General features: G+C 44.2%; 1 protein-coding gene across 1 annotated transcript in view; it reads right to left on the bottom strand.

Moving 5' to 3' along the window:
* Positions 1-26,359, bottom strand: part of BUD23 (BUD23 rRNA methyltransferase and ribosome maturation factor) — a 117,046-nt gene that overhangs the window by 72,632 nt on the left and 18,055 nt on the right. The window contains exon 3 of the mRNA XM_069226787.1: positions 1,845-1,940. Coding sequence (XP_069082888.1) covers positions 1,845-1,940 — 96 coding nt within the window. The remainder of the gene's footprint in view (positions 1-1,844; positions 1,941-26,359) is intronic.

The following is a 26,359-nucleotide window of genomic DNA, read 5'->3' as shown; positions in this document are numbered from 1 at the left end:
AAAACCTTCCCCGAGGTGGGTGGGCGATTTATTTGGTGAGGTGCAATGTCCTCAGTCAGGGATTGGGCCCGCTTGGGTCTCTGCAATGGCCTGTTCCTCTTGACAACAGTCTTGTCGACCAGACCACTCTCTGATTGGTCTCAGTATCCCCATCTGGCATATGTGAGGTCACCAACCTCACTTGGTAAATGGGCTACAGGTCAATTGGCACAGCAATCTTCAGGGTGGCCCCACCTGACAAACTGGTCGCTGACTTCAATCTTACACTTGGACAATGACCAGATGGTTGCAGCAGCTGTCTCCTCACACTTTGCTACAGGGATCCAATCACCAGACCCCTCCAATGGACCCCGCTCCCTCGAATGTTTTCCTCTTCCTCACAGGGCACACTGATCTTGGTGAGCAAGCAGACACTGGTGCTCCAGGCTCAGGTGGTCTTGGGAGTCCCTGGAAGATGCCCCCTGACCAAGAACAGAGATTGGCAGGCCCTGGCCCTCAGTCCTGGTCACAGGCAGAAGTCTTGCAAAGCTTCTCCTCCTTCTCTGGCTCAATTTGCTGCTTGGCAGTTGACAATCTAGGGGCCCTCGATCTCACTTACTTGTAGTCCATTTCCAGACACCAAGTGTGATTTACAGTCTGTGTTTTTGAAGTTTATGTTGGGGGTCTGCTTCCTTTTGAAGTGCCCTTTTCTCTGCCCTTTCTTCAGAAAGCAGTCTGTCACAGAAGTGAGTCCAAATCTAACCCTCGTACAACACAGTTCATGGTAGTGACTAGTGGTTCTCACCTAGATGTCAGCCACAGTGAAATAAATGTATATCAAACGGAAACACCAGGGTCTCAGCCGTACTATTTAGGATCCTCCTTTCAGCCTGATCTCCTTCCTGAGATGTACCCAGTACCTTCCCAATGACCTCTCTCTGAATGAAAGAGGACCCTTTGAAGTGTACTGAAGAGTGTGGCTCTCCCTTTATCCAGTCCATCACACCGAGCTCACAGGAATGCAGCAATCCAACAAATCTGACTGGAGAGATTCCTGTACCTCTGCATGTTCCTCCATTTAGCCCTGGGTCTCCCAAAATCAAACCCAGAATCTTCCATGCATCGTACCATTCACAGGTACATACATATATATATATATATATGTCACACATACACTACACTACATCTTTCATATACTGTACCACTCACAGGCACACATACATCCAGTATATGTATATAACACACATGCACTGCATCATCCCTGTAATGTACCATTCAGAGACACACACAACCAGCACATGTATTTACCATGCATGCACTGTACAGCACCACACACCAAGCTGATGTAGGCCAGGGGTGAGTTAAGGACACAGCAGTGGAACTTTAAATACGTGAGCCTGTAGGTCTCACTCTAGTGACACAGGTAAAAGGAGCTGTTCACTACACGGTATGCTGCCATTATCGTGCTCGTGGTGCTTAACACCTGGCAAAGGCAGTAGCCTTACATCCCTATGACGATAGTGCTTAGGGCACCCTTCCCGGTCCAAAAAGATTGGAATCCAGCAGACCGGCCTATATCATGGTGCATATACTTGATCCATGTTCGCCTATAATATTAATCAGCATCAAGGATCCAGGCATCATTACAGATGGGGCACTCAGGGCAGGGCTGCACATCCATCTCCACACATGGGGATTTTCTGTCCCCACAGGTATCTACGATAACTATTTAACAAAATCACATTCTTATGATTCAACTAGGATATATGACAGAAGGTTCTCTCTAAGAAAAGGTTTAGACAATTTTGAGACCAGATGGTAATGCAACTCCACAAAATAGGTATTTTTGACAGAAGAGAGCGCACCCCACATCCAGCAGGTAACAGGCTTGGTCCTCTGGCAAGCATAGCAGCTCCACTGCTCTTTCTGACATCTGGGACTGGATTTCAATCATACGGGAGCTATAAAACAAAGAACAAGAGAAGGTTAGCATAACATTACCATTAAAACTATAACTGTAAGCATCATCACTTAAAAAAATCGACCTAAATGCATCAAAAAGTGCAATCCTCAATCCTCACAAGGTAAACCGGGGAAACCGTCATAAACCACAAATACCAGAAGTGTAATTAAGGCATCATTCCCCTCTGCATCAGGTTGCAGTATTTGGATGCCAAGACACATCACAACCCACTTTCTAAAGAATTACTAACAAACTCGACACACAGCATTACTTTCGACCCTTCAAGTACCTCCTCAACTCTTCACCACAACCTTGCACCACCTTGCCTTGTTGCTTCAATTTTAAGTGCAACATGAATCTCAGTCAAAACATTACCTGATTCTGTAAATAAAGGAATTTAATTCAAAAACAGAAGATTATGGAGCATGCAGGAGTAAATAGTTACTAATCTAATGTTGCTGCTAGCCAGCTGCATTTTATTAAACTGTACATTAGACAGGAGTAGCCTCCAAGTTCCTTCGCTTAATTACCTTTAGTCGCCTTCATTACTCGATGTGTCTCAGGCATCTTTAAGACAGTCAGGTGCAGTGGGTAGGATTGGTTTATGGTGCTCGTGGTCAGTGTAACCTAAAGCTATACAAGCAGTCACTGCAAACAGCCATCATGAAATGTGACGCTGATGAACCTCACTAGGGATTTGTCCACTAGAGCAGTAAGATTTCTGCACACAGATTTTATTGTGAAATAAAATGTCAACATGTCCAGGTAATCAGACTTTACCACCGGCCTAGGTATTTGGGAAGTCCTGTCTGTTTTTGTCACCCTCAGAGGTCTAAGTCATATTTGCTTAAACAGCTCCACATTACTAAATTTATGGCAATCAGAACTTATGTTCTTTCCTGAAAATTATAGAATATGTGAAACTGAAATCACACACTTTTCCGATGACATAGTGTACATCATTTGAACGGTGATGCCAATGAAATGATTGAAATAAGTACCCTAAGCCTACAAATCATAAATAACTTAAAAATCACAAAGGAACAGGCAGGTGTGGCAGTCACAAGGGTGAGCAGAAAGGTTACAGCTATTCGTGGATTTTAAATTACAATGTCCATTAGATTACTTTTTTTTGTTTTTTAAATGGGGCACTTAATTTCCAGTCTGTTTTTTTTTTATTTACCAAAACAGTACATTCTAGGAGTTCTAGTCTTTAGTCAGGTAAGTTCAACCAACTGATGAAATAATGATTCATAAACCAACAGTGCAGGACTTGAAGAGTCGTGTTCAGCAACATGAAGGAGACAAGTAAAGAAAAAAGTTACTTTATGTACCACTAGTGCTGCATTATGGGTATTTCACAATGTCTGTGCAGAAACAACAATTTCAACCTATTTTATAATACTAATTTCTTTAAAACATTAAAATTCCATTATAAAAGGGCATTTAACCTTTATTTTCTCTCCTTTAGAAGAAAAAAAAACCTGAAGAAAATTGCACCTGTATGTATACCACCTCAAACAGATGGAACACTTTGACAACATATTCAGGCATCCAGGGACCTATTGTGCTATCCCAGAGCGGATCAAAAAAGGCTGTTGATTACTCATGTTGTTTTGATTGGTTAAGTGAATGAAGTAGGATGACATTTTGACACTCTATTCCAATTACTTTAATAGAAACAAGGGTGGGTTGTTTATAAATTGGGGAATTGCAACTCCAATGGAGGCCTGGGTATTGTGGCCAATGAGAGATCCATATTTTAACACTACAATATCAAAAGCCCCCGGAATCAGAAGCACCACCTCCACAGCTGTAATTTACTTAAGGTGATACTTCTTTTCACGTAGTGTGAAGCAACAGTCCACTGGAGGCCTGGCCACTGTGGTCAAGAAGGAGATCCATGTGGTCAACAGCTTTAGGGCAGGGAATGTGTAGGGTGTGACACCCACAAATAAACATATTTGTAGCTTGACAGTTGGATCTGGGAGCCAAGTCGAGTCTGCTAGGTCTGTGGCATTTTTCCCCTTACCTCCACTTTCAATAGCGCAGCCGTTGCAACGGAGTACCTTGTCCACCAAACTCCAAATCAGCCGCAGAGGCCTACCTAATGCAAACCAGTACGGACTTTCCTTCTCATGGGAACAGTCCATCCAGAACCTTGGTAGTCTCACCCGTTCATCATATAGCTCACTGCTTTTTTCAAAGGGAAATGTGATATCCACGTCCCCCCGAATCTCACTGACAAAGGGACGCCCCTAGATCTACATCGGGGGGGTTACAATACTTAAGAGTCCCTGGTATTTGGGGGCACCACCTCTAGAGGTGCACCTTACTAAAAGCAATTCTCTTTCCTGCAAGGCAGGGCACCCAAATGTGCTGGAGGACTGGACAGTGTGGCCAATTAGGAGATCCGCGCAGGAGGACTTCAATACCAAGAGTCTCCAGCACCAAGAAGCACAGTCTCTACAATTTCACCTAAAGTAAGGAAAATTTCACCTAAAGTAAGGTAAAAAAAAAAAAATCCAGTTCTGCAGGACTCACTCGCTGCCGGAAGCCTGAAAGATTGAGCTGGACCCATTCTCTTTGCCCTTACTTATGTGCCTAATCGTTTTTTTGTTTTTTTTTTGGAGGAGGGGGAAGCACAAAGTTACTATATCTTTGGAACATTTCATACAAGATTTTTAATTGTGAACTTTCTGGATAAACCAGTGGAGTCATGAATGAAGAATTTGCACAAATAGTCTCCCAAGTACATGACCCAAACTGTTTAAATGAATGATGAGGTTAGTGATGAGCAAACTGTAGGTCCTGTGGAGAAGGTGGAGAGAGTATTCAGAGCATGTGTATCTACAGCCACACGCGCCATCGAACATATTTTTACTGTCTAAGCTGAGGTCCATCTGTCAGAATTGGACATTAGAAATATGTAATCACACAACTCCCACACCATTCAGGAACTGAAGGAAGGGAAATGTATAAAACCTCATAATGACAAGGAAGTGGGCGAGTGAAAATGCTAAAGTTTTTCCCAAATCTGTAACTGAGTTGCTGATAGAAAAACTAAACCATTTGTTTATCTGTTCTTGCTGAAAACTGACCAGAGGCTGGAACATATGGAGCAATATCTGCAGCAACAATCAGCCTCTAAAAGCAGGTTGGAGGCTACGCAAACCCCTGTGAATAATACATCCATGAACATAGAACCAATACTTGCTCCATTTGCAAATGTCCACTCTCCTGTTAGAAAGAGGATTGGAGAGTTTGTCAGCCCCAGTAAGAAGAATCATGACTGGCCCGTGCAAGGGTCCAAATCCTGGTCCGTATATGGGTCCAAATCAAGGATTTGATGGTAGTTACACGAATCTTGTAATAATTTGCACCTACCACGACTGGCAACACCATCTGTGATTCTATTAAAAGATGCCCTCCTCTCAACTCTGATACTAAGGAACATTTTCTTCAGCTTTTAAATAAAACAGATTGAGTGCTGAACACTACTTTAAGGGGCCTAGAGTTCATCTTGAAGATAATACTGGAAGAGACATGTTATCTGGATTGGTTACTCAATTAAGGCAATTGAGGGGGGTTTGAAATGTTATCAATTTTAGGAACCCTGATAAAGTGGGGCGTTGTTCAACAGTGTGAAAAAGGGGTCCAATTCAAACTCATTGATCAGTTCAGTTCCACTGGGCTACTTTTAAAGCCCTCATCTCTGGACCAAACTTTGCACACACTGCACCTATGAGCATCCTGTTTATTGTTGAATATAGTTTTGTCTCTTGAATCTCTCAAGGAACTGGATTTACTGGCTGTAAATGACAAATATAATGATGCAAATAATAGGAGTCAAGTTAATCAACTGGTGATGTAAGTGCCTGTCACAAACTTCGATTTCAAACCCACAACTGATTTCAAAAGTAATATCTGAATTGTTTCCTGGAACATAGCTGGTGTTCGTACAAAGATGTACAGCATCAAATGGTTAAATTATATTAGACAAATTAATATTATACCGTTACAAAAGACAACAAACCTAATATATTTAAATGCGTGGAAGTCACTTACCATTCCAGCCACACCCTTCAAATCTACAGATGCTCAGAGGGGCCTTAGCTGGATTGCTCTTAAATGTGTGTTCTAATTGATGGGCTACAAGGAAACCAGAACTGTCAGGTCTTTGAAATGATGCTTAAGAGGAGTGGGTCCTTTTTTATTGTAAATCTTAAATTGATAACATTTTACCTCTAAATGTTGTGAATTTAGAAAGCTTACTACAAATCATAAACTCTCTCTCTTGTTGTACATTATAGATTTGGAAGAGTCCTACCATTATTTAGCTGGTGAATTTCAAAGTAAATGAGGGGGATTTTAATATAGTTTGCCAGTTTATTATTGGTGTGATGTGGATATTATTAAATTAGAGCAGACAAATGTGGAGGTCTTTAACACATAAGGTGCTTTTCTCAACAAAGTGTTGTCAAGTGGAAGTTATGTAGTGCAACTGTGGACTGTTGAGTCATAAATTACGAAATTCCTACTTTTAACACTAGAGGTAGCTTCAGTTTTATAGATTATGTTTTGTTTTCAAGGCATAAACAGGGTGTAATTGCAGATTACTAATTAATGTTGCTCCTGATTAGCGATCATAACCTCATTCAATTTGCCTTTGCATTCCCTCGTTATTATAAGCTGCACCCTGTAATTCTTCCCCATAGTGAATCTGTAACAGAAGGAAACAAAACTGAGGTGGGATCGGATAGATTTAAACTTTGTCTTAAGCAGGCGATTGGTGGCTCAATGTATTTGTGTGATTATAGGCCAGGGCAGATAAGGATGCAGCATAACCAGCCAACATGGCAGCCATACTTTCTTACGCCACCTTGCCGTTGCCCATGTAATCTGTTTTCATCCACCCTGCATCTGCCTACTAATTAGATTTGAACATGGCAGTGGACTGTGAGAGAGGCTGGGACCCTGTGGGGCTCATACTGACTTGCTCCATGACACCACTGTAAAGCAACATCACTACAACACGAATGCCGACGGTGTGGCGACTGACCTTGCTCTAATAAGGTGCTGAACTGAACAGGGGAAATAGCCCAACAGATATGAGAGTCTCACCAGACAATAACAAAGTGGCTCTGAGGTATGACATATCAAATGAAACATATGTAGTAGGTAACAGTCTTCTGGAGGTTAACAGATATATAAATTGCACACTACAAGCTGTAAGTCTAGACAGGGTCAAGCAAGTGGCCAAGAAACATTCTCATGAATGAGACCGTTATACTCAACGAAGGTGTGGAGATTATCTAATAACAAGGATCCCTGTAACAAACACCACTCACCATGTTCAACTTGCTTAGGGCCAACTGCTCATTACTCCTCATTACCACTCTAGGGGCAGATCGAACAGAACTGCTGGGGGAGTGGGCTGGTCTTGGAAAGCATTGAGGGGCAGTGAAAAGAAGTCTGCCCAGGGCTCAGCTGAAGTTCTAACTTCATGTGTGTCACATGGAATGTCCGGGACAAGAATACAAGCAATAAAAGATACATTACTTTCTAAAGAAGGGAGGGGACTTGAAGCCTTTTTACGAGAAGCATACTTAAAGTCCATAGAAGGGACATGAATAAAACAAAGATGGCATGGGCAAATAATCCATACTAATCACTTGTGCTAGACTGGGCGAGTAAGACTGGGGTCCATTTACTGCAGACTCAGAAGCACGTGACCTAGAGGGAATATATGCCCTACTGAAGGGCAAAATCAACAGCACCTCATTAGTACTTGGCAGCATTAATGCAACCAATTCTGTCAAAACAGCATTTTTGACTGGGCCCATCTTGCTTGTGTATTAGATGTCACAATGGACTGGTCACATTAACCACTCCCTACTAGGCCTACCATCCACAAGGTTAGGTTATGTGTATTTGTAAAGCGCACTATCACTTGTGAGGATAGCCTGGCACTGAGCAGGTGAGAGTCCCTAGCCCGGTCTATGGTAGGTTGGTTAGTTGAATATCTAGCTCTTCATCTTCTTGTGGAAATCAAGAAGATAGGAGGTGGCTTTATGGTGCAGTGGGATCCAATTTCATACTTTTGCTCCTGATTTGATTCTGTTTACCTATGGGTTGTCTGCGAGTAGGAGTCCTGTGGTGGTGTCTGAGTGATTGGTTGAACGAAACACAACTGTTCAGGTAGGTTGGGGCTAGGTTATGTAGTGTTTTGAATTTGTTTGTGAGGAGATTCAAATGAGCATACTTCTTTATCAGGAAGCAGAGAAGTTCCCAGAGTTGTGGTGAAATATGAGTTCTGTGTGGGATGTTGACAATGAGTCTGGCTGCAGAGTTCTGGGTGGTTTGTAGTCTCCCAGTGAGTTCCTTGGTGATCCCAGCATAGAGGGTGTTCCTGTAGTCCAACTTGCTGGTGACTAGGGCATGAATGACAGTTTTTTTAGTGTTGCTTGCGAGCCATTTGAAGATCTTCCTCAGCATCTTCAGTATCTTAAAGCAGGATGCAGTGACAGTACTGACTTGAGCAGTCATGTCCAGTTTGCTGTCAATGAATATTCTGAGGTTCTGAGAGTGGGTGCTTGGTGAGGGTCCGAGTCGGCCGGCCACCAGTTGGAGACCCATTGTGAGGTTTGTTTTTGCCGAGGATCATTACTTAGGTCTTGTCAGTGCTGAACTTTGGGACAGTTGGCTTCCATCCAGTTAGTGACTTTGGTCATGAAGGCAGTGAACATGTTTCTCGTCTTGTATGAAAGGCAGAATATGAGCTGTGTGTCATAGGAGAGGAGGTTGATGTTGTGTGAGCAGATGACATTGGCCAGAACGGTCATGTATGTATTGAAGAGGGAGGGACTGAGGGATGAACCTTGAGGCACTCCACAAATGGGTTTGCAGACTTCTGAGGAGCAAGGTGCCAGACTGACAGCTCGAGTTCTATCCCTTAAAAAAAAGGGCAGATCCAGAGGAGAGCGTCTTCTTGGGTGCCCATTTCAGGCAGGCGCCTGATGAGGATGAGGTGTGAAACTGTCAAATGCTGCAGAGAGGTCCAGGAGAATGAGGGAAGCCATGTCTCCTCTGACAAGGATCATGCAGATGTCATCTGGGCAGTACTTGTAGGAACGTCCCCTCTTTCTGACATGGTTACCCCCCTATTTTGTCTGATGTCAGTGTGCTTAGACTGTTTTTCACTGGGATCCTGCTAAATCAAGAGCCCAGTGATTGCACTCTCTCCTTCAAATGTGGTTGTTTTTGGTACTTCATACACCCCACAATTTGGCATACTAGTGTGCCCCTGTAGTGTGTCTGGTAGATGGTACTTTGGTACCCAGGGTATTGGTACACCAGGGGTCTCCCATGTGCTGTAGCATGAATTATGCCACCCAGGGGAGCCCATGCAAACTGTGTCTGCAGGCCTGCCATTTGCAGCCTGCGTGAAATGGTGCATGCACCGTTTCAATGCTGGTCACTACACCAGGTCGCTGTAAGTCACCCCTATGGTAGGACCTTTCAGCCCAAAGGGCAGAGTTCAGGTCCCTGTGTGTGTGGGCACCCCTGCATGAGCAGAGGTGCTGTTACGAACTCTAGTTCTAATTCCCTCTACGTCATAAGTATGGGGAAGCCATGTTATCTATGTATTAGCCACTACCTGTGGTCCACCTACATAATGGTATCAAACATGTCGGAATCATACCCCAATACTGATTCCAGTATTTGTGGCATGATTCCATGCACCTGGCGGTTCCTTAGAGGATCCCTCTGTTGTGATCCTACCAGTCTTTCAAGGTAGGAGGGCAGCCCATGCTGCTGCAGCCCCCTAGACACAATTCTGCCCTCCTACTGCTTGACCAGCTCGAGCAGGGGACAGCAGAGCAAAGGATTTCCTGCAGGAGAGGGGTGCAGCCTCCTCTCCTTTGGAAAGAATGTATTACTGGGCTGGGGAGGGGTAGCCTCCCCGCGCCACCGGACTGCTTTGAAGGTCATATTTGGTGCCCTCCTTGCATAATCCGGTTTACACCAGTCCAGGAACCACCAGTCCCCGCTCTGGTGCAAAACACACAAAGGAAAGGGGAGTGGCCACTCCAATATCCATATCCACCCCTAGGGTGCCCAGAGCTCCTCCAGGTGGCCACATGGTTCTGCCATCTTGGAACCAAGATGTGCAGAGGCCTATGGGAGCAACTAACTGGGTAGGCAAGGTAGCTAATGTCAGTGACCCTTCCTGATAGGTGGTCAAGCCAGAGAGGGACCAAACTCCCTTTTTGGGCCATTTAGGGACTCCCTTGTGGGTGGGTCCCCAGATTTGTCATGCAAGATACTGGAAGGAACTCTCTGCAGGACATCTTCTGTTCCTGGCCTTTGGAACCGCTGCGGGGCTACACAGGAACCGTTCAAGACTGCACCGCCTGAGAAGGCTTCTCTTTGCAACACGGTTTCCATGACTCCTGTCAGCATTCTGCAACATTTCCGTGGTTGTGCATCCTCTGGGGTCAGTAAGACTGCAACTGCATCAAGAAGCAAGAAGGAATCTCCCTTGGAGTGAAGGAGTCACTCCCCTGCATCCACAGGCACCTAAGGCAACGGCATCTGGCTGGATGGATCTTCTGTCCGTCGGATCTGTGAAAATTCTCCAACACAGGTGGTGGTTCTGAGGGATCCCCTGGGTCCTCTCTGCCTTCTTTCCAACATGGGAGACGGTGAGCCCTTGTCTCTTCCACTGGGACAGAACCCCTGTGCACCACCACTGTTGCACCAATCAAGGCTTGTTGACTCCTGCCCTGAGGGATCTTCTTGCTCCAAGTAGCCCGACCCCCCCACCAGCACTTTACTTCTGCAAGGACAGTCTCCTCAATGCAGCTCCAGCGATGTGGGACTCCTCTTCAGGTGTGCTGACTGGGCCACACTGTGACTGATTGTGCCTGCTGCCAGTGGGGTGCTTGTGGGTGCTCCGACTGCTTCTTCTGGCTCTCCCGCATCCTGAGGGTCAGCCGGACTCCCATCCAAGGGTCGAGTCCCCAGGACCTTGCTGGTCCTCCATAGCTCTGCAAAACCTCCAACAGCTCTCTTTGCATTTGCCTGTGCTTGTTGGTGGTCCTCCTGACCACGGACCAGTCTGCCATCCGGTGACTGTCGAGGGACAGCTCGTAAGTGACTTTAGGGACTCCTCTGCAGGTCCTGGACCCCGCAGCTGGATTTCATCCATCACCGAAGACCCAGATCTTCAGCTACAGAAGAGGGGCAGGGGGTGGGGAGGGTGGGGGGCGGGGCAGGATTGCCTCCTGCCCCACTTGGACACTCCTGCATGAACTGGACTCTGTCCCATTCTTTTGCAGGTCCTCTTAACCAGGAATCCACCATTGGGTTCTACCAGCCTGGTCCTGTTTCTGTGTTTCTCTAACCATGACGTCCCCACGTTAGCCTATGGGAAGACCGGGTAACTTACCTCTCTGCACCCGGCCACTGAGGATCTTCTAGGTACTTCCCTTTCGGGGTTCCACTCTTCCCCAGCCCTTAGCTAACTACTCATACACTCTAGTGGGGGGGGGACACTCTTTTGCATTCCATTTTTTTAGTATATGGTTTGGCCCTCCTATAGGGCCCTTGCTAATTTATGCTTTTCCGGAGTTCTTACTAGTGTATGTTCTGTGTGTTCATACCCCCAGAGGGAGGCATACCAATGGTAGTCTAGTTTGGTGTACCAATAATACCTTTATTTTTGCAACACTGTGTGGTTCCATTCATTTGTGAAAAGTTGCTGTGTGACTACTGTGGTACTGCAAGCGCTTCACATGCCTTCTAGTTAAGTCTTGGCTGCTCACCACAGCTACCCTAGAGAGCCCTGGCTATCTAGACACTGTAACACTATCTAATCAGGGTTGCCTGTACCCGGTATAAGGTGTAACATCATAGGTATCCACCACACACTAGGCCAGCTTTCTACAGCACCGAGTGCGGTTTCCGTACTGTGATTGGGCCTGAATCCGTACTCCGTGGCGTAAAGGAGTGGTCAGTGACCCGTCGGTTGATTACATTCTCTAGGAGTGCCTTTGCCAGGTATTGTAGAAGGGAGATGCATCTCCAGTTTGAAAGTGTGGCTGTATCAGAGGGTGGTTTCCTGAGCATGGATGTGAGGGTGGCATGTTTCCAGGAGTCTGGAAATGTGGTTGAGCCGATGAGAACACTGAAAATGGGTGTTTGGGTCACTGATCGGCAGCAGCCCTTCAGTGAATGCATGGTGTGGCCAAGAGTAAGACTGGGGCCCCCTGAGTAGATGATATTCCTGTTAGCAGCGATTTCCACAGTGGTGACGGTGGACCACAAGGTCAGAGTTTGTTCTTCGGCAGTGAAGTGAGCTGTGACAGTAACAAGGTACGGGTGAGGGTCAAGATTTCCATATAGGGAGGTGATGGTTACAGAAAACATTAGAGAGCTTGTTGTAAAGGTATTGTGAAGGGGTGATGTTGCTGGAGGCAGCAGGAGGCGTGGTCAAATCTTTAATGGTGAACCTGCTGCTTTTAGTGGCAATGCAATTTGCGAGAGATGTGAGCTTGGTGTTCCGAATCTGCTGGTGGTAGCATCTTAGGGCTGATTTGAAGAGGTCTTTTTGATATCTTCTCCATTTACGCTCGAGTTGTTTATGGTGTTGGCACAAGTGGTGATGCGGCTGTTGAGGCTCTTGGCGGCTTTTGGAAAGTTGCTGGAATATTCTACTAGTGTAGAGACAGGGAGGAAGAGCACTCCTCTTCTGTGATGCTTTTCCAGCTGCGGCAGGTGGTTCTGGTGTGTCTGTGGTGGTGTGAAATGAGTATGCTGAAACTGACAATACCGTGGTCTTTCCAGGTCATAGTTGCTGACTTGCTGACTGTGATGTTGGCGATGGAAGTAGAAAATCAGGTCCAACAGGTGTCCGGTGGAGTGGGTGGGTTCGGTAATGTGCTGGGTAAGGACAAGGTTTTCTAGAAGGCCCCATAAAGTGGACGTCAATGTGTTGGTCTAGGGAAAAGTTAAGGGCTCCTAGGAAGATAAAGGTGCTGGTGTTGATGACGAGACTCAAGAAGAAGCCCGAGATGTCTCTGGAGAAATTTGTGAGTTGGCTGTGATGCCTATCTTGAATGTGAGGTGTTCCATGTAGCTGGTGGGGGTGTCCGTGTAGATGGTGCAGCTGATGCAACATCTCATAGATAGCACGACTAAGACTGGCTAAAGAACAACATGCAACTGTAATGGAAAGACTGAGATGCATAGACTATTGCACATATTTGACGAATACACACTGAAGGGGATAAGATTGGTAGACTGTTGAAGCGGATGATTAAGCTAGATCAATTGGAAAATCCCATAACAGACTAAAATATATCCAGAAACTATACAATACTCGCAAGGTGAGATTAACACAGCTTTGGGGTAATACTCTTGTATAAGGTTTGAAAGCTCACAGTGCAATTCTACAGAGAGAAATTCTTCATGTGAAATATGACCTTACCATTAGAAAACACCTGTAAACATGGAAGACAAAGAAGAAACTGTTACTGCGCAGAAGATTAGGGGAGCCCTGCAGGAGCTAGCAGCTAAGAAGATGCTGGACTCAAATTTGATTTCCTAATACGTATGCAGATCAGTTAGTCGCAAGAATATTCTACGCAGCAGCGTTCAAAGTTGGGTACCTTCCCCCTACCATAAAAAAAATCATTTATATGGTAGCCGCCAAACCCATGGCAACACACCCTTGAGATTTTATATAATAAAAACAGACTATAACATTCTAAGCAGGATATTTAGCCAACATGCTATTACCAGAGCTACATAAGTTGATCGATGCAGACCAAAGTGGATTTATTCCAGGCCACAATTCGACCCTAAACAGACAATAACTATTTTGCAAACTAGAAGATGTGCCACATCAAGAGCCCTACTTGGCCTTTTTAGCCCCTGTAAAGGCATTCAACAGCCAAACCAAGCAGTGTATGTAGAAAATGCTTGAGAAACTGGGTAGTGATTTCCAAACAGAGTAAGCTAGCTACTATTCCTCTTAAAAATGAACAAGTTCCTTCTTCCCGCTTAATAACAAGGACCATGTATGACAACTTCACCGGAAGACATCTACTTTATTCCTAATAAACCTTCAATATATGCGACCAGGACTCATGCCTTGTGAACACAGGCTCCAGTGCACAGCAATGCCTTCCCTGCATTGGGTGTGTGCATATTTTGGCATACTAAGACAATTTTTGAAAGAAGCAAACAAGAGTCCTTCTTCAGTTGCCAACAAACTGTCTCACTCTTCAACCTCCAGGTTCCATGAGCTGCAACTGGACATTGTATACACAGTAAATTCATGATGGTTACATTCCCATACAAAAGAACAAGCTGACAAGGACCATGTTACTAAATGTGTGTACAGTCCAGATGTGAGGTTGAAAGTGGAAACATGATTCGATGGATAAAGTTATTTTGCAATGCAATGCTGTCGGCTTGGGTAAGAACAGGCCGGCACATTTCAGCTTCCTGTCAGATGGGTGGAAGTACACGCCAGGGGGGTGGGGCAACATGAATTAGGGATAACACTAATGGATGAGACGCACGCTGTATCATTGTACGCAGAAAATATGTTGGTCCTGATCGCCCATGCCTTGAAAGATTTCAAGGATGTGTCTAGATTAGGGGTCAACAGGACAAAATTCTGCTAGCAACTCACCAACCCAAATATGGCACAGGGTGGACCTCATCCGATCTGGGAACAAACAACTTTCTGTTACGAGTGAAGGTGTATCACTTAGAAACGGACTTACTAGATGGGAATCAGGGAGAAGTAATGGGTGTCCTGAGATCTCAAGCATAATTTGGGACAACACTGCCCTTGTCTGTAACAGGAAGAATCACATTAGTTAAAACAGTACTGTTACCTCACCTTCTATGTTACTTTGAAAATCTTCATCTGCTTCTTTTCAAGAAACTCTTTAGAGAACTAGACATATTACTGGCAAGCTTATTTGGAGGTCTGCCAGATGTAGAGTAACACTATCAAAGCTAAAGCCCTGGACTGAAAGTAATATATAGCTGCTCAGTTACAATGTGTGGCCTAATGATTTTCTGGGCATCATCTGCAGGAAACTTGTATGAGTCCACTGCAAATTCAAGAACCAAATATTTCACCTTTCAGGGCCCGAAAATAAAATCTACTCAACCACTCGCTATGGAGAGTCCTTTTTATGAGGTCGAGCAATTTTTTTAGAAACTACTCGACCCTTCTGGTGAGTGGACAAAGGCAGGTGTTTTGTTCAGACAGAAACTGAATTAGCAATTAAGAGCCCTTTAAATCTTATTCTTGTCACATCTGCTCTGTGTTCAGAGACAGAGGTCAAAAGTAAGTTTGTCTTCTTAAAATGCAAATACGTTTCCTTGTGACTGCAGAGTTCCAGGATTTTGTAAGGTGAACTGTCTGACCCGTGTGAAATGAAAGGCTGTGGGCATCAGGTCTTTCCCAACATTTATATAACTAAGTCAAATTAACAAACATTTCAAAATGTATTTCAGTAGCTGTGAAAGACAATTTTTGTGTACTTGTATGATGAAAACAATATTTTAATAGAATTAAAAAAAGTCAGAACACTTTACTTAGTGATCTGCGAATGATAAATATTTTTTCTGAAACCTACATTTCACAGATTATTGTTAGTACTCTATATAATTTTATCAGTAAAGCTGCAGGTTAATAGGAAAGGTTTTTGGACATTTCTTGGAAACTTACTGACTGTAAATGACAGTGTGCTACCACATCATGCTTTAGTAATATACTTATTAAAAGTGAGTGTTTAAACATAAACTGAGGAATACTCCTGTCCTAATGGCAAATCTATTAGTAAACTAAGGGGCAAGTCATGCATGGATCATGTGTACCCTATATGTGGGCTAGATTTATTCTACATGAAGCAAATGTTTAGTGTATTTAATCAAACAAAAGGAGGACTTTTTTACAGCAGAAATGCTGAACTCGCATATTTGAAGGTGCGCTCATATGTGAGAATGAAGGAAAAGGTGACTGTAAAATACAATATTTGCATAGGATCACACATACTGAGACCCGTTTCTGGGTCAAGTACATTACAGTTAGGTTGATTAGATTGTTCAAGCTACTCGGCCTGCAGGTCTAGTAACATTTTTATGATTTATCAAGGCCTGCCTTTATATCCCGCCGCATGAGGGCTATCCCGCTTGGTAGACGTGGCATTTGGCTGCTTCAAGAAGGGTTAAAAAAAAACACAAAAGTCACACCTTACGACTCAGCGATACCCCTGCTTCACAGGCACAAGCAAACAGGATTCTTTAAAGTGAATGAATTGCTACAATGGAAGAGAGTGGAATTACCAGACTATGCAAATTGATTCAGGGAGGGTTTATTTGCATATTTCAGTCACTGGTGCAGGATATTTGACTCCATAAGAGGAAGAAAAAAAAACAGACTGCAAACCACAAAGACATGTTTTGGTGCCAAAACAACACACCATGGGGGATTGCATGAGAGTGGTCAACTGGCTCAGTAAGACACTTCTGGAATACAGGGAAAAATCTCAAAATTTCCTTTGGGACAAAGGCAGGGATCTGTGTGTAATTTAATGCTAAAGAATGGACGAATACCCTAGCCTGACCCCAAAGTGCCACGCAATGCCTGATTCAAATTAATTCAATTAAATGTTCTGCATAGGGCTTAGCCCCCCAGCAAGGTTAACAGAGCATACCCAGAAGCATGCAGCGACTGCCCAAGATACCATGAGTCACAACCAGGGTTCATACACCTGATGTGAGACGGAAAGCCATAGCAGTGACAGGGAGAGCCATAGCAATGATATTGAAGTCTCCAATACACCACCTCCATCTAATTGGCAAAAAACAAGTATTTATTACAACGGGCAGAAGCTGAAAGTGCCACACTATGCAAAGAAGAGAGGGTTGGGAAAACACCCAATAGGCCATCAATTGGATAACTGGGTAAGTGTTCTATCTGCTAACAGCAAGGTTGATAACTTGCCCCAGAGAATTCCAGGACAACAGGCCATTGTCAATCCAAATGAGCTGCACTGCAAATAGATTAGATTAGACAATAGTTTTACAAATCCCTCATGCTTACCTAATAGACATACAATCCATCATGAAATGTATCAGCACGTTTTAACAGTATGCATTCTACTGGACCATGGGTTCTCGCAAACATTTTCCCAGGGGCCAAAAGGTTTTGGTCTGTGATGTGACCGGGGGCCGCATCAATGCCAGAGGAATGGCGGTCGAGCGAGCGGGTTGGGAGAATTGGTGGTTAAGTATTGGTAGGTGAAGCGAAGGGTATACATCTAGTGGCTGAATTGAGCAATATGAAACTAGAAAACCTGGGATTAATCTTAGCTTCCCCACTTTTCCAAATTGTGTGATCCTAGGCAATTGCTTAATTTTAGGTTCAGGGTCTGCACCGTACAAATGCTTCTGTGTTTGATTTAATAAACTATAATGCTGTTCATCTATAATAGGAACCCAGGCCACTCAAAAAGTGCACATAACATCTGACTTGCTTGTTTAATTCACTATTGGCGTATTTGTCAGGGTAGAAGTGAAAATTAATGTTTCTAAATTATTGTTTGAAAACTATCACATTTAAATTAATAATTCTCATAGCACTGATACAATAAATAAATTACACTTAGGTGAAATGGACTGCGTGTTAACTTAATACACTTTTTTAATTTTGAAGTGACTGTTATATTTGTACACTTTTGCTGAAAGATGTCTTTAAAAATGAACTTGCTTCTAAATTGAAGCTCAGGACTACCTGGTTACTTTCTTTCCTTAACACAGTTAACCTTGAAATAAACAATTGTCTCTTTATTTAGGATCGAATGAAGAGCAACCCTGTACTCCTGTTGTTCAGGGGGGCGCATGTAAAGGTCAAGTGGGCCGAACTTGGAGTACCCATGTACTGGACGGTCACCATCCCTCAATATCCAACTCTTCATCCCAACATTTGTTAATTAAGCATTCTTAATAACTGAGGTTCCAATTGTCATAGAGTAACACACCACCTACTAAGTTTAGTTGTCGAAAGTGGTTTGTTCATAACTGATCAGAAGGTATTATACATAAATGGTACATTATTGAAAAATGTGTAACAAGCCGTTTTGCCTAATTGTGGAAATTACTAACAAAGATGATTAAAAAAACACAAAAATAGAGGCTCAGGTGTATTCAATAACCATGTTGGTTACCTACAAAAAACATTCAAGACCATTTACAGTATATTTTGGGCACTGTGGCAGCCCCTATAGTAAAAACAAAACAAGCACTGCCAAAGCCAATAGGTCTCTTCTATAAAGAGATACTGGCTTTGGCAATGTGTTATGCCATGTTGTACACCTGTGTGGCTGCTGTTCAGCATGACTAAAAGTTAGTGGCGTGGAGTTGCGATGTAGAGTGGATTTGTTGGAATGTCGCAGAGTGGCATAGGAGGAGTAGAGTGTTGTAGAGTTCAGTACAGGGGAGTAGAGTTTAGTGGGGTGGAATATGGTGGAGTGGATTGGACTGGAGCAGAGTGGGGTGGATTGGATTGGGGTAAAGTGGGGTGGGTGGAGTGGACTGATGTGGGGCGGGCTGGATGTATTCGAGTGGGGCAGGCTAAATGGATTGGAGTGGGTGGATTGAACTGGGATGGGGTGAATGGACTGTATAGGATAGAGGTGGGGTGGATTGAAGTGGGGTGCGGTAGATGTAACTGGGATGGGGTGAGGTGGATTGGAGTGGGGTGCACTGAAATGGGATGGGGTGGAGTGAGTTTGATTGGACTGGGGTGGACTGCATTGAGGTGGGGTGGATCGGACTGGGTGGGGTGGATCAGACTGGGATGTAGTGGAGTGGCTTAGAGTGAGGTGGATTGGGCTGAGTAAGGTGGATTGGATCAAGTGAGATGATTAGGGTGGGGTGGACTGGGATAGGGTGGAGTGGATTGAGTGTGGCATACTGGATTGAGGTGGAGTAGGGTGGACTGGATTGGACAGGGGTAGACTAGACTGAAGTGGGATAGATTAAGGTGGTTTGGAGTGGGGCAGGTTGGGCTCGAGTAGGATGGATTCATGTTTACTGGATTGGACTGAAGTGGGTGGATTAAAGTGGAGTGTACTGGAGTGGGATGGACTGGGATGTTGTGGTTGTACTGGATTGGAGTGAGGTGGATTGTTTAGTGGTTGACTTGATTGGAGAGGGGTGGGTTGGATTGAGGTGGGATGAATTGTAGTGGGGTGGGTTGGACTGGAATGGGGTGGATAGGACTGGAGAGGGGTAAATCAGACTGGAGTGGATTGAGGGTGGGGTGGATTGGATTGGGGTGAGATGGATTGGAATGGGGTAAACTGACTAGGCTGGAGTGGTGTGGGTTGGACTGGATTGGTGGGGGTGGATTGTGGAGGGGTGTACTCGAGTGAGGTGGATTCGGATAGAGTGGGATGATGTGGGTTGGATTGGGTTGTTTGGACTGGAGTGGGGCAGATTGGAGTGCGACAGATTGCTTTGGATTAGTGTGGGGCAAATTGTATTAAGATGGATGGGAGTGGGTGGATTGGATGGGAGTGGGGGAAGAGTGCAGTGGGGAAAATTATTTTGGGTTGGAGTGCAGCACACTGCAGTGGACAGATTGTTTTGGATTGGAGTGGGGCAGATTATTTTGGATTGGAGTGGGGCAGATTATTTTGGATTGGAGTGGGGCAGATTATTTTGGATTGGAGTGGGGCAGATTATTTTGGATTGGAGTGGGGCAGATTATTTTGGATTCGCATGGGGCAGATAGTTTTGGATTCGCATGGGGCAGATAGTTTTGGATTCGCATGGGGCAGATAGTTTTGGATTCGCATGGGGCAGATAGTTTTGGATTTGTGTAGGGCAGATAGTTTTTGTGTATGTGGGGAGGATTGGAGTGGAGCAGAATGTTTTGGACTGAAAGGGGCAGATGGGAGTGGGGCATATTGTTTTGGATTGCAGTGGGACAGATTGACTTGGATTGGAGTGGGGCAAATCGTTCTGGAGTTGTGCGGATTTGTTTTGGAGTGGTGCACATTGTTTTGGATTAGAGAAGGCAAACTGGACTGGAGCAGAATACATTGTGATGGGCTGGAGTGGACTGGACTGGGGTGAGTGGTTTGGATTGAAGTTGGGTGGATTGGTGTGGGGTAAAGTGGAGTGGATTGTAATGGGCAGGACTGCAGTGAGGTGGATTTGGGTTTACTGCACGATTATGTGTTAAAGCAGTGACACTCCAAAAACGGACCTCCTGACCTTTACATGCGGCCCCTGGTCAACAGCAGCACTGGGCTGCTGTTTTCTCGACAACACTAAAATTTAAAAAGGAGTTAAATAAACTGGCAACCCTTTATATAAAGGTTAATGTAGGAAGTTGGCTCTGTATGCACTATTTCAAAGTAAGGAATAGTATGCACAGAGTCCAAGGGTTCCCCTTAGAGGTAAGATAGTGGCAAAAAGAGATAATACTAATGCTCTATTTTGTGGTAGTGTGGTCGAGCAGTAGGCTTATCAAAGGAGTAGTGTTAAGCATTTGTTGTACATACACACAGGCAATAAATGAGGAACACACACTCAGAGACAAATCCAGCCAATAGGTTTTGTTATAGAAAAATATATTTTCTTAGTTTATTTTAAGAACCACAGGTTCAAATTCTACATGTAATATCTCATTTGAAAGGTATTGCAGGTAAGTACTTTAGGAACTTTGAATAATTACAGTAGCATATATACTTTTCACATAAAACACAAATAGCTGTTTTAAAAGTGGACACAGTGCAATTTTCACAGTTCCTGGGGGAGGTAAGTTATTGTTAGTTTTAGCAGGTAAGTAAATCACTTACAAGTCTCAGGTTTGGGTCCAAGGTAGCCCACCGTTGGGGGTTCAGAGCAACCCCAAAGTTACCACACCAGCAGCTCAGGGCCGGTCAGGTGCAGAGGTCAAAGAGGTGCCCAAAACACATAGGCTTCAATGGAGAGAAGGGGGTGCCCCGGTTCCGGTCTGCCAGCAGGTAAGTACCCGCGTCTTCGGAGGGTAGACCAGGGGGGTTTTGTAGGGCTACGGGGGGGGGGGGGAAGTCAGCACAAAAAGTACACCCTCAGCAGCGCGGGGGAGGCCGGGTGCAGTGTGCAAACACGTGTTGGGTTTTCAATGGTTTTCAATGAGAGACCAAGGGATCTCTTCAGCGGTGCAGGCAGGCAAGGGGGGGGGCTCCTCGGGGTAGCCACCACCTGGGCATGGGAGAGGGCCTCCTGGGGGTCACTCCTGCACTGAAGTTCCGCTCCTTCAGGTGCTGGGGGCTGTGGGTGCAGGGTCTTGTCCAGCCGTCGGGTTCTCAGAGTCAGGCAGTCGCGGTCAGGGGGAGCCTGGGGATTCCCTCTGCAGGCGTCGCTGTGGGGGCTCTGGGGGGACAACTTTGGTTACTCACAGTCTCGGAGTCGCTGGAGGGTCCTCCCTGAGGTGTTGGTTCTCCACCAGTCGAGTCGGGGTCGCCGGGTGCAGTGTTGCAAGTCTCACGCTTCTTGCGGGGAGTTGCAGGGGACTTTAAATCTGCTCCTTCGAAACAAAGTTGCAGTCTTTTTGGAGCAGGACCGCTGTCCTCAGGAGTTTCTTGTCTTTCTTGAAGCAGGGCAGTCCTCTGAGGATTCAGAGGTCGCTGGTCCTTTGGAAAGCGTCGCTGGAGCAGGTTTCTTTGGAAGGCAGGAGACAGGCCGGTAGGACTGGGGCCAAAGCAGTTGGTGTCTTCTGTTCTTCTTCTGCAGGGGTTTTTCAGCTCAGCAGTCCTCTTCTTCTTGTAGTTTCAGGAATCTAAATTCTTCGGTTAAGGGAAGCCCTTAAATACTAAATTTAAGGGCGTGTTTAGGTCTGGGGGGTTAGTAGCCAATGGCTACTAGCCCTGAGGGTGGGTACACCCTCTTTGTGCCTCCTCCCAAGGGGAGGGGGTCACATTCCTATCCCTATTGGGGGAATCCTCCTTCTACAAGATGGAGGATTTCTAAAAGTCAGAGTCACCTCAGCTCAGGACACCTTAGGGGCTGTCCTGACTGGCCAGTGACTCCTCCTTGTTTTTCTCATTATCTCTCCTGGACTTGCCGCCAAAAGTGGGGGCTGTGTCCAGGGGGCGGGCATCTCCCCTAGCTGGAGTGCCCTGGGGCATTGTAACACGAAGCTTGAGCTTTTGAAGCTTACTGCTAGGTGTTACAGTTCCTGCAGGGGGGGAGGTGTGAAGCACCTCCACCCAGAGCAGGCTTTGTTTCTGTCCCCAGAGAGCACAAAGGCTCTCACCGCATGGGGTCAGAAGCTCGTCTCTCAGCAGCAGGCTGGCAGAGACCATTCAGTCCTGCACTGAACAATTGGGTAAAATACAGGGGGCATCTCTAAGATGCCCTCGGTGTGCATTTTTTAATAAATCCAACACTGGCATCAGTGTGGGTTTATTATTCTGAGAAGTTTGGTACCAAACTTCCCAGTATTCAGTGTAGCCATTATGGAGCTGTGGAGTTCGTTTTTGACAGACTCTCAGACCATATACTCTTATGGCTACCCTGCACTTACAATGTCTAAGGTTTTGCTTAGACACTGTAGGGGCATAGTGCTCATGCACCTATGCCCTCACCTGTGGTATAGTGCACCCTGCCTTAGGGCTGTAAGGCCTACTAGAGGGGTGACTTACCTATGCCACAGGCAGTGTGAGGTTGGCATGGCACCCTGAGGGGAGTGCCATGTCGACTTAGTCATTTTATCCCCACTAGCACACACAAGCCAGCAAGCAGTGTGTCTGTGCTGAGTGAGGGGTCCCCAGGGTGGCATAAGATATGCTGCAGCCCTTAGAGACATTCCCTGGCATCAGGGCCCTTGGTACCAGGGGTACCAGTTACAAGGGACTTACCTGGGTGCCAGGGTTGTGCCAATTGTGGAGACAATGGTACATTTTTAGGTGAAAGAACACTGGTGCTGGGGCCTGGTTAGCAGAGTCCCAGCACACTTCTCAGTCAAATCAGCATCAGTATCAGGCAAAAAGTTGGTGGTAACTGCAACAGGGAGCCATTTCTTTACAGTTAATCAAAGTTAAAGAAAGAAAGTAACTAGGTGATCCTATACAGCCTACCTTTAGAAACACCTTTTCTTAAAGACATCTTGCAGCAAAAGGGTAAAAATATGATATGGTCTCTTCAAAATGCAAAAAGTTTATTTCCTAAACATGCAGAACCGTTTCACATAGGTAATCACCTTATGCAGTGCATTGAGATTTTTTTTTTTTGTTTTTTTTTAAGCAGTAGTTTTCAAACATGAATTTCTGTTCATTTCTCCCGCCATCCTGACAATAATGCCATTAGTGAACTAAGGTGCAAGTCAGTTGTTAAGTGCACTCTTTGGGCTGGGTTCATATTATGCATGAAAAATACCATAGTTTATTTACTAAAACACAGGAGAAGGTTTTGTACAATGCAAATCCAAAAGTCATGTATTTCGCTGTCCTTTTACATATGATAATGAAGAAAAGGGTGGGAAAGTGAAATTAAACAACTGCCTAGGATCACACTATTTGAAAAAGTGGAAAAGCCAGGATTAATCCCAGGTTTTCTGGCTTCATATTGTGCAAGCCCCTATGCGTCGTTTCCCTACATGCAACTTACCGGCACCACCTCCACCCTGGTTGCATCAATGTGGCCCTCAGTCATGTCACAGAAAAAACCTCGGAAAATGTTTGTGAGCACTCATTTGCTAAAGCACCATTTCAGAAATTACACAAAACTAAGAAACAATGTCGCTTTACAACACGTCAAACAAAATAATCTTCATCTTTAGAGAAAAGCGCCCATGAGCAAAAAAAAACAACAAAAAAAAACACACGAGTGGAAAGTGAGAAAAGATGACTTGGCAAAATAAAATATACTTAGCTATACAAAATACAACTTAGCAATTTTGTTTGTCCTGCTGGGTACATTTTTGCCAGTCACAAGAAATTAAAAAGAACAAAAAAGTACCCTCATGTCGGGAGCTGCGGTAAGGCACTGATTACGTTGAACCAATCAGTGCCTGGACCCTGCACCACTGAGAGGAACAGAAATGATGCCAGTCCTGAAATTACCAATTACGAGGTTGTAAAAAAAAAAAAAAAAACAGTTTCACACAAGCCAACAAATGGTGAGCGGCAGGTGGGCTTCCAAGCCCTTTACTGTACACAACAGTCTTGCAAGCGAGATGAATTCACTAGTGCATGCACTCGCAGCCTCAACTCTGAAAAACAGAAATGGCTTGATAGATCTTATAGCAACACCAAACTGAAATTTTCATTTAGTCTGTAGGGGTAAAACCACCTGGCCCAAAAGTTATTTTATATAGAGGAGCTTATAAAAATGCATAAACCACAAATTAGAGAGAAGGGCTGGGGTGACCTAATTTTTGCTAGCACCTATAAAGACATGGTAACAGTCTGTAAAGCAATTAACCATAACGTGGCATATACAGACTCAGGTTGTTTCAAGTTAGATTCTCATATTCCATCTGTCTTCTACAGGCCTAGAAAAATCTACTCGCCCACTCGCTATAGCATGTGAGATTTTATCAGGCTGAGCAACTTTTGGGACCTACTTGTCCATTCTGGTGAGTGAACTTGAACTGGAAAGAAACAGGTGGTCTGTTCATGCAGAAAATAAAACAACAATAAAGATGCCTTTACATCTTGCTTCATCTTGACACATTAGTGGTCTGTTCAAGGACAGAGGTCAAATGTCAGGTACTAAGTGCTGTTTAACTTATCCTAAAAAATGATGTTTACTTTTTTCCTCTTACTAAGATGATTTTGTAAAGTGAGCTGTATGACAAGCATTGTAAAAAAGGGCTGTAGGGGTCCGTTTTTTCTAACACTCATTTAAAGTTTCTAAATAAATAGTACAAAATATATCAGGAATTACAAATGCATTTTTTTGTAATTCAGAAATGTGATGCAAAGATTTAAATAGAAGCAATACAAATCTTAACACTTTACTTGGCGATGTCAGATTGACAAATATTTGCAGAAATTCGATTTCCAGTCTTTACTGTCTGTACACTATATAGCTGTATCAGTAAAACTCCATGTCACATGCAAGTCTGCGGCTATTTCAATGTAAAATGTGCTGATTAGAAATGAAAGTATGCTACCATTTCATGCTTTAGTTACATATTCATTAAAATGGTTAGAGAAACATTCTTGAGCAACTCTGATAACAATGCTGCTAATGAACTAAGAGCAGGGTCACTGGAATTATGTAGCAGGGTTGAGTAAATTATGCAACAAGAAAAGGCAAATTGTGAGGCATAATGCAGCACATTTTGCATAAAATTACTTCATTATTTTGTCCTATTTAAACTCAGTAACTCTATCCGGGCATTGGGTGCACCGCATTAGTACCATTTTGACAACCAAATATAGCAATAAGTAACAGAAAGATGACCAGTCCAACTTTGCAAAGGGCCTTTCACTGTGCAGCAACACGTCTTGTCGCATGTTTGGTAACTTTTGAACCGTATAAACTAGAAACAACATTTTTAGTTAAACTCTACAGATTATGCAACAGATAATTGATTATGTGGCAAATGCTGCAAATCTATAAGTTTGCGAATATCGACACACAGTCGCAGAATTCCAGTGACCCTGACTAAGGGACAAGTCAAGGGTCCTTTGTATCCTATATGCGGCTACATTTGTATTATATGTGGAGCAAGAGCATTAAAGTTAGGTCGAACATATTATTTAAGTCATTAGACCGGCAGGTCTGGTAACATTTTTATGACTTTTGAGGCCCTTTATTGGTTCTCTACAACCAAGGCACTTTCACGTGGTTGTTCTCAATGACAAGCTGATGTTTAAAGACTGTATTTTCTAAAAATAAAAAGTGCCATTTTAAATGTAACTTGTTATGTTTTTTTCTGAAAAAAGCTTTGCTTCTGGAAAAATTTAGTTTATTTGTTTGGCCAAAATAAAAAGTAGTATTTGATAGGAAAAAAGGAATATTTTCAAAAACTAATATGCTGACAAAGACAAAATATTGCAGTTCTAAAACACATTTAAAGTTGATAGCCGAATGATACATCAAGCTGAAAAGTGAAGACCTACTGATGTGGTTATGTCCTTTGGGCCACAGAGCATGTGATGAGTTGAACGTTACTTAATTACTCATGAGGAGGCATGTAATAAGGATACACATTTTCAGGGCATTTCTACTGGCATACTCGCCTGGAATGCTTGGGTGGTCACTACTGATAAACCTACTTGGGCTGGTCATAGTAAAATGTTTACACGAGTTGTCAATATTTTACAGTGATAAAATATTCTGGCTGCCCAACAGAACCTTCCTTGTGCAGAGGTAGCG

This window comes from Pleurodeles waltl, chromosome 3_2 (assembly GCF_031143425.1).
Source record: "Pleurodeles waltl isolate 20211129_DDA chromosome 3_2, aPleWal1.hap1.20221129, whole genome shotgun sequence".
NCBI lineage: Eukaryota > Metazoa > Chordata > Amphibia > Caudata > Salamandridae > Pleurodeles > Pleurodeles waltl.
This window is presented reverse-complemented; position numbering and strand designations above follow the sequence as displayed.